The sequence below is a fragment of the Muntiacus reevesi genome, chromosome 9 (genome assembly GCF_963930625.1).
Source record: "Muntiacus reevesi chromosome 9, mMunRee1.1, whole genome shotgun sequence".
In the NCBI taxonomy this organism is placed as follows: Eukaryota; Metazoa; Chordata; class Mammalia; order Artiodactyla; family Cervidae; genus Muntiacus; species Muntiacus reevesi.
In genome coordinates, this window is record NC_089257.1 from 1,799,176 (window position 1) to 1,807,643 (window position 8,468).

Here is an 8,468-nt window from a genome sequence, read left to right on the forward strand (position 1 = left end):
AAGAATATGAGAATGACTTTGTTTCTTGACTGAATGTTAAACTATTCTCGGTAAGTGTATTAATACTAAGCAGATGAATAACTGATTATGCTATTTGTTCTCCAAAATCTTAGAAATGGCATTTCCATGTTGAGTGACTGCTCGTGCACTTTTATTTTCAAACTTCTAAAGCTATTTCCCATAAATTTTATTTTTATATGGGATTCTGAAAACACTGTATATGCAGTCAGTTTCCATAATAAATGAATCCTGGAAGAATGGCAAGCTTGCCCTTTAGAAGGTTTACTCTGTTTGCTGATCTCAGCACCACCCGTGGGCGTCACAGGCGGCAGGATTGCACTAGGGCTGCCTGGCCAGTCCACCCATTTCACGTGCCTTAAGGTAAGTGAGGAAGCAGTATTTAGTCTATTCTGAACCTCTTATTTTCAGTCACAACCAACGATTCTGATTGCTGTACGTTTGGTCTTGAAGTAACAAGGGGGAGAGAACACAGATAAAAAATGGAAGTGACATAAAAATAATTGAGGAATAAATATGAAAATTTCTATTTACTTTTCTAGTTACATAAGTTTTCTCTACTTCTGGGAGTTTTAATCATTATCATTATCATCATCATCTAAAACTTTATTTCGTTTTCTCTTACCACTGAATTAGAAAATGTATACTGCAAAAAAGAAATAAAATAAAATAAATACTTTATCATTTCTGGGCTCCCCTGGTGATTCAGATGGTAAAGAATCTGCCTGCAATGTGGGAGACCTGGGTTTCATTCCTGGATTGGGAAGTTCCCCTGGAGAAGGGAATGGCAACCCACTCCAGTGTTCTTGCCTGAAGAATTCCATGGATGGAGGAGCCTGGTGGGCTACATTTCATGGGGTTGCAGAGTTGGACACAAGTGAGCGACTTTCACTTTATCATTTCTACCTTGTCATTAAAAAGCCTTTTATTTAAAATGTGTCAATAATATAGGGATGAAAAACTACACAGAGTGAAGTGAATCAAAAAGAGAAAAACAGATATCCTACATTAATGCATATATGTGGAATCTAGAAAAATGGCAGAATGATCTTATTTGCAAAGCAGAAGCAGAGACACAGATGTACAGAACAAATGTACGGATACCAGGAGGGAAAGGAGGGATGGGACGAGTTGGGAGATTAGGCCTGACACATATACATTATTAATATCATGTAAAAAACACATGCAACTAATGGGAACCTCCTGCCCCACACAAGGAGTCCACCCCTTGCTCTGTGGAGACCTCAGTGGGAAGGAAAAGAGGGCAGATGTGCGTGGACTACTGATTCACTTCGCTGCACAGACAAATGAACACAACACTGTGAAGCAATCATGCTTCAATAAGAATTGATTAAAAATAAAATTAAAACAAAACAAAAAACCAATCAACTTCACTGAAAGTATTTTCTAAAATTTCAAACATAATCTTATGGCCTCAAGATCTCCAGAGTACAAGTCCCCTCAGGACAAAGATGACAAAATAGACCACAGAAATACCACAGCAACTAGTGTCCCCAAAGAAATCTTTAATTTCTTGAGATATAAATATGCATAAATGTAGCTGATGCAATCATTTGATCTCTACTGAAGGTGTTCTAAAGACATCACCTTATGATTCAGGTCTTACTGTAGGGACATAGTCTGGATCTTCTGATCTTATTGGGGACATTGATGGATGGTATTGAGTCAATATGATTTTCCCTTTCCTAGTATTCAAATGATCCTCTTTTGGGAATAAAAGCAATGTCTTAGAATATTAGGTTACTTTTCTTTCAGTGTGTTTTCCTACTGTGACTACTACCCCCTTATTTGGAAAAAATGGTCCCTATCATATAAGGAGAAAAGCTAAAATTGCCTCATTTTATGATGAGGAAACTGAGACACAGAGAAGCTGTGACAACTAGGGACAGAGCTTGGAACAACCCAAGTGCTTCACTCTAGTTTAATAATCTTACTATTATAATATTTATTAAGATTGTCAGTGTTTTTTTTGTTGTTGTTGTTATTTATAGAACAACTTAGCAAAGAAAAATCATCTGTTATTTTCTCCCAAGTTAATGTAATAATGAAACACAGTAAAAATGTCATTTTACTTTTTGAGTTCATCATAAAAGTCTTTTGAAGACATAACCATGAAGACCATCAAAACAATCTCAGAGTGAAAAAGTGAGGAATGTTTTTCTTACCACTTATCAAAATACTCTATCATCTTAAATAAAATATAGTCATAACTAGTTATAAAATGTGGAGTGGACACATGGCACATGGACTGTTAGCTTAAAAATTGGGCAGACAGTGACTCTATAAACAACTTCATGATGGAAGTGACTTTAATCAGTGGAGAAATCATTCAGTTAATTGTGTTGGGAGAGTTTGGAAAAACAAAGCCAAAATTTTCTCATAATTATACTTGACACTATGTACTAAAATACTCCAGAAATTTTAAATGTAAATATAAAAATACAAGTGAATTCAAAGAAAATATTAGAAAGACTTCTGGATTGTGTAAAGCAATGTTTTTTGTCTAATACCAAAGCCAGGCACCATAAATATCATAGAAAACTGAGCAAAAAAGTGAAAGTGTTGGTCTCTCAGCTGTGTTCGACTCTGCGATTTCATGGCCTGTAGCCCACCAGGCTCCTCTGTCCATTGGGTTTTCCTGGCAAGACTGCTGGAGTGGGCTGCCATTTCCTCCTCCAGGGCATCTTACCAAGAAGTTGAACCCAGATCCCCTGCATTGGAGGCTGATTCTTTACTGTCTGAGCCACAATTGAGCACCTAAAAATAAAAGAAATCCATATGGCAAAATCCAACATAAAAGATACTGATACTAAATGATACACTTGGAAAAGATTTAGCAAAATATATGAGGGAGAAAGAATTATGATCCTTGATATGTTAAAAACTCCTACAAATCAATAATAACCTACTTAAAAAATGGGTAAAACATATATACAAGCAAGTCAATAAAGTAAATGCAAATAAAAACAATGAAAAAGCTTTTTTTTTTTTTTTTAACCTGCAAGATTGTCAAAGAGTAAAGCTAAATAATTGTGGGCAGTGTTGAATAGGATGGTAAGATATTTTATCATAAAATCTTGAATTTATATAAACTAGTACCAATTTTCAGACAACAGTTGGGCAACATCTGTGTGTTTATGTGTGCACACATTTATGTGCAGAAAAAATTGCAAAAATATATCAAAAACTATCGAGTATGCTGAGAAATGGGATCCTCAATGTATTTTTAACTAATTTTATAGTTTCTTATATTGACTATGAATAACTTTTGTCCAAAAATATGAAACTTTATCCAAAACAAATGTTTCATGATATTAAAATAGACAATCTTTAACCCAAGAATCTTTCTGCAGTTTGAAGAAACTTCAAGACAATGGCTGCAGGAAGGAACAATACAACAGTCACCAAATTTATCCTCTTGGGATTTTCAGATTCTCCCAAGTTCAAGATTGCTCTCTTTGCAGTGTTCATGGGGACTTACATCTTGACAGTGGCATGGAACCTGGGTCTTATCGTCCTGATTAGGATGGACTCCCACCTACATACACCCATGTACTTCTTCCTCAGCAACTTATCCTTCTTAGATTTCTGCTATGTCACTTCCACAACCCCCAAAATGCTCTCAGACTTCTTCAGGAAGCATAAACTCATCTCCTTTACGGGCTGCACCATGCAGTACTTCTTTTTCTCTAGCCTGGGTCTGACTGAGTGCTGTCTGCTGGCGGCCATGGCTTATGATCGCTACGCTGCCATTTGCAGTCCCCTGCTCTACACAGCCATCATGCCCCCCACCCTCAGCCTGCAGATGGTGCTTGCTGCCTACACAACCGGATTCCTCGGCTCACTGATCCAACTGTGTGCTTTACTTCAGCTCCATTTCTGTGGACCCAATGTCATCCATCACTTCTTCTGTGACCTGCCTCAGTTATTAGTCCTCTCCTGCTCTGAAACCTTCTTCCTACAAGTGATAAAATTTGTGATAGCAGTGATTTTTGGCATGACCTCTGTCTTAATCATCATGATATCTTATGGTTACGTCATTGCCACCATCCTGAAGATCAGCTCTGTTGAAGGCAGGGCCAAGACCTTCAACACCTGTGCTTCCCACCTGACGGCAGTGATCTTTTTCTTTGGATCGGGTCTCTTTGTCTACATGCACCCCAGAGTTGGCGATTCTCTGGGCTATGACAAGATAGCATCAGTCTTCTATACAGTGGTGATCCCCATGTTGAATCCTTTGATTTACAGTCTGAGGAACAAGGACATCAAAGATGCTCTTAAGAGGTGTAAGAAGAAGGGAATGTTTTCCCATTGTCATGGTTAATAAAGGGTCTGGTAGCCTAGTGACCTGTTGACTAGAAATTTCTAGACTATGCAAGGGAAATGAATTTAACATTATTCAACAGGATTTCAAGTGAGTCAATCCATCTAAATCCAGCACTGGCTCAGTGCCTTGCAAATCATGCAGTTTATGTCTTGATTGTTGACTCTCCTTTCTTACACCAGCAACGACTTCACAAAGCACTTAATATATTAATTTTTATGTCCATATAACCTTCAATTTCTTGGTATTTGGCCCTTGCATACTCTTTCAGAATTTCAGACTGCAGGCTGGAGGGGATGGGACTAAATACAAGGTCAGGAAAAGATTTTTCTCATACACAACATCAGAAGCAGAACAATGACTGCTTTGTTACAAACTCTCCAGGTGCCTAGGCAATTCCAGGTGATGAAAACAGGGATGTGGAGAGAAGAATAACTTTACGCTCTGACATAACTTGTCTGCCACGGAAAACACCATGTGCAGTGTAGTCTAGAATTTGTTTTCTGGGTTTCTGTTTTTAGAACCTAGCATCAACAGTTGAATGAACAAGGCAACTTCCATGCTACTATGCTGACCTGGGAGAGCTAAAATACAAAGAAAAGAAGTGATCATTTGAATTCTGAAGTATATTGAAAAGATTGAAAGTGAAATCGACTCAGTCGTGTCCGACTCTTTGCGACCCCATGGACTATCAAGTCCATGGGATTCTCCAGGCCAGAATACTGGAGTGGATAACCTTACCCTTCTCCTGGCGATCCTCCCCACCCAGAGATTGAACCCAGGTCTCCCACATTGCAGGTGGATTCTTTACCAATTGAGCCACAAGGGAAGCCTGATTGAAAAGATTGCATTTCTGTTATCATGGCAGATTGAATGGCATAGATGTGTCCACCGCTGTAACAACTAAAGGCACTGGACAGAATGGTTTTAGAAAATATTCTTAAAGACACTTATGAGCAGGCAAGGAAAGAAAAGGAAATCTCCAACCTTCAAACATAAAGGACAATCAGGAATCCTGAGAGTAAAGGCAGCCCTGAATATGACTTTCACATTGGGGAATTTGCTGAACTCTAATAATATTGGCCTGCTTTTTTTCCCCAACTTTTTATTTTGTACTGGAGTATAGTTGCAGCCATGAAATTAAAAGATGCTCACTCCTTGGAAGGAACAGTGACGACCAAACTAGGTAGCATATTAAAAAGCAGAGATATTACTTTGTCAACAAAGGTTCATCTGGTCAAGGCTATGGTTTTTCCAGTGGTCATGTATGGATGTGAGAGTTGGACTGTGAAGAAAGCTGAGCCCCGAAAAATTGATTCTTTTGAACTATGGTGTTGGATAAGACTCTTGAGAGTCCCTTAGACTGCAAGGAGATCCAACCAGTTCATCCTAAAGGAGATCAGTCCTGCGTGTTCATTAGAAGGACTGATGCTGAAGCTGAAACTCCAATTCTTTGGCCACATGATGCAAAGAGCTGACTCATTGGAAAAGACCCTGATGCTGGGAGGGATTGGGGGCAGGAGGAGAAGGGGACGACAGAGGATGAGATGGCTGGATGGCATCACCAACTTGATGGACATGGGTTTGGGTAAACTCCAGAAGTTTGTGATGGACAGGGAGGCCTGGAGTGCTGTGGTTCATGGGGTCGCAAAGAGTCGGATACGACTGAACGACTGAACTGAACTGAGAGCCAGTTAAGAAGATTGTGAGGGTTTCAGGTGAGCAGCAAACAGACTGAGTCATATATTCACATGTATCCACTCTCCCCCAGACTCTCCTCCCATCCAGGCTGCCAGTTAACCCCGAGCAGTTTCCTGTGTTATACGGTAGGTCCTTGGTTATCCCTTTCACATATGTACCCCAGTACGTACATGTCCATCCCAGACTCCCTAACTATCCCTCCCCACATCCGCCCTCTCCCTGGCAACCATGAATTCCTTCTCTAAGCCTGTGAGTCCTTCTGTTTTGTAAGCATGCTCATTTGTATCATTTCTTTTTAGATTATGCATGTAGGAAATGTCATATGACATTTCTTCGTCTCTGTCTGACACGCTTCTTCATTCACTGTGACAATCCATGTCACTACAAACTGGCCTGTGTTTTCACAAGCACACAGAGAGACTTGAGGAGAGACAGACAGACCAAGCCCAAACTCTCAGGGAGAGTTTAACTGGAGACCCAGACATCCATATGACAGTCCAGCAGACGAGACTTTGGTATGAGAGGAAATTAAGGGGAAAAAAAATCCTATCTCAGGAAAAGGAGATCTTAACTTTCTGAGGCTTTGTAATCACACACTCTCAGGGGGGTTTGTGGTCTGAATTTACACAACCAGTGTAGATAAAGCAACCTTACCTGAGAATTAATTTTAGAGCAACCTCAGGTTGGTAGTACCCCCACGTACCAATCAAAAGCAAATGCAAGTTCTCTCAGGATTCTTAGGAGAAAATCTGAAACCCAAGCTCAGATAATTCTCCCAAACAACTTTCTGAAGAAAACCAGGTCGCACAAATCTTAAAGTACAGAAAGAAATAAGACCTGATGGTTGGAAGCCAGAAAGACCTGGTCCTCTCAAAACTGTGAAGAAGTCAGGAATGGCAACTGTCTGAATACACAGATAAATTACACATGGCTGGCCAAGGATAAGACGGGGACTGAAAATGTCTTTAAAGCTCAGGAGAATGAGGCTTACTGAGGATTTCTGCATCTAGCAGTGTGCTGAGTTATACACTAGAATGACCCTCGTGAGTGAGACAACTTTTCAGTTGTCTGAATTCGAAAAGAAATTTGAAAGAAAATCATCTTTTAGATGAACTTCCAGTTAATTTAATGAAAAGGGAGAGTAAGCCCTCAGATGAAGTGAACCCAGGAACCCAGGAAAGTAAACAAGCGCAAAAACCGCTTTCCCCTTGGCGAGCCCGCTGAGAGCTGGGCCCTGCTTCTGCGTGTGGACTGCAGCCGCTGAGCGTCCGGAAGACGCAGCTCGCGTCCCCGGTGAACTGCAAGGCTGCACCCTCAGGAGAAAGTGGCGAGGACTCCCACAGGTTACGTTCAAGAACAAAGAGAGTCCAGAGTGAAATTTTCAAAGCACCAGCACAAACCTCTAACCAGAGTGAAACCCCTAACACAGAGGACTGGCAGTGGGGAGAATAGTCCTTATGAATAGATCTGCAGGGTCTGCAGATGCTGGCATCACGGGTGAAGAGGATAAGCCAGGTAGGACTAGCTTTGGGGAAACACAGGTTCAGTGTCAGTCGGACATCCCAAGTGGCGCAGTGGTAAAGAATCCGCCTGCCAATTCGGGAGGTGCGGGATACGCAAGTTCGATCCCTGGGTCAGGAAGATCCCCTGGAGGAGCAAATGGCAACACCTTTAAGTACTCTTGCCTGGAACATTTATGGACAGGGGAGCTTCGCAGACTACAGCCCAATAAACAGACTTGAGAGGTCTGCAGATACTGGCCTTATTGGTAAAGAAGATAAGGCAGTTAGGACTAGATATGGTGAGGCCAGATTAAATCTCCTCTGAAAAGAGGAGAGAAATACTTCAAAGGGAGAAATACTGAGAACAGGTCAGAGACCCGGTGACTCTGAGCACTGAAAACCGGGGGTTTAAGAGGAAGGGGATTGCCATTTGCCACAACATGGGAGCAGCACGAGGCATGTACTGAGCGAGTAAGTCAGAGAAAGACAAGTACATGTGGTCTCATTATGGGAACTCTAAAAACAAGTGACCTTGCACATACAGACAATAGATTGGTGTTGCTGAGGCGGGGAGTGGGGAGTAGGTAAATGGGTAAAGAGAGTTAAAAAGTACGAAATCCCACTTAGGACATAAATAAATTCTGGGGACGTAGGGCATACCATCTGGAGGAGGGCACGGCACCCCACTCCAGCGTTCTTGCCTGGAGAATCCCACGGTCAGAGGAGCCTGGCGGGCTACAGTCCATGGCGATGCAAAGAGTCGGACACGACTGAGCCACTAGAAAGAGAGAGAGAGCGCGCACAGCATGGTGACTCTATTACTGCACCGTATGTTTGAAAGTATTGTTGACAGAATAAATCTTAAAAGTTTTCATCATAGATTTCCCCGGTGGTCCAGTGGT

At 41.2% G+C, this 8,468-nt stretch overlaps 1 protein-coding gene across 1 annotated transcript; it reads left to right on the forward strand.

Moving 5' to 3' along the window:
* Positions 1-3,412: 3,412 nt before the first annotated feature.
* Positions 3,413-4,363, forward strand: LOC136174560 (olfactory receptor 5AN6-like). The gene has a single exon (XM_065944734.1). It carries the CDS (start codon positions 3,413-3,415, stop codon positions 4,361-4,363), a length of 951 nt encoding a protein of 316 aa, XP_065800806.1.
* The last annotated feature ends 4,105 nt before the right edge of the window (positions 4,364-8,468 follow it).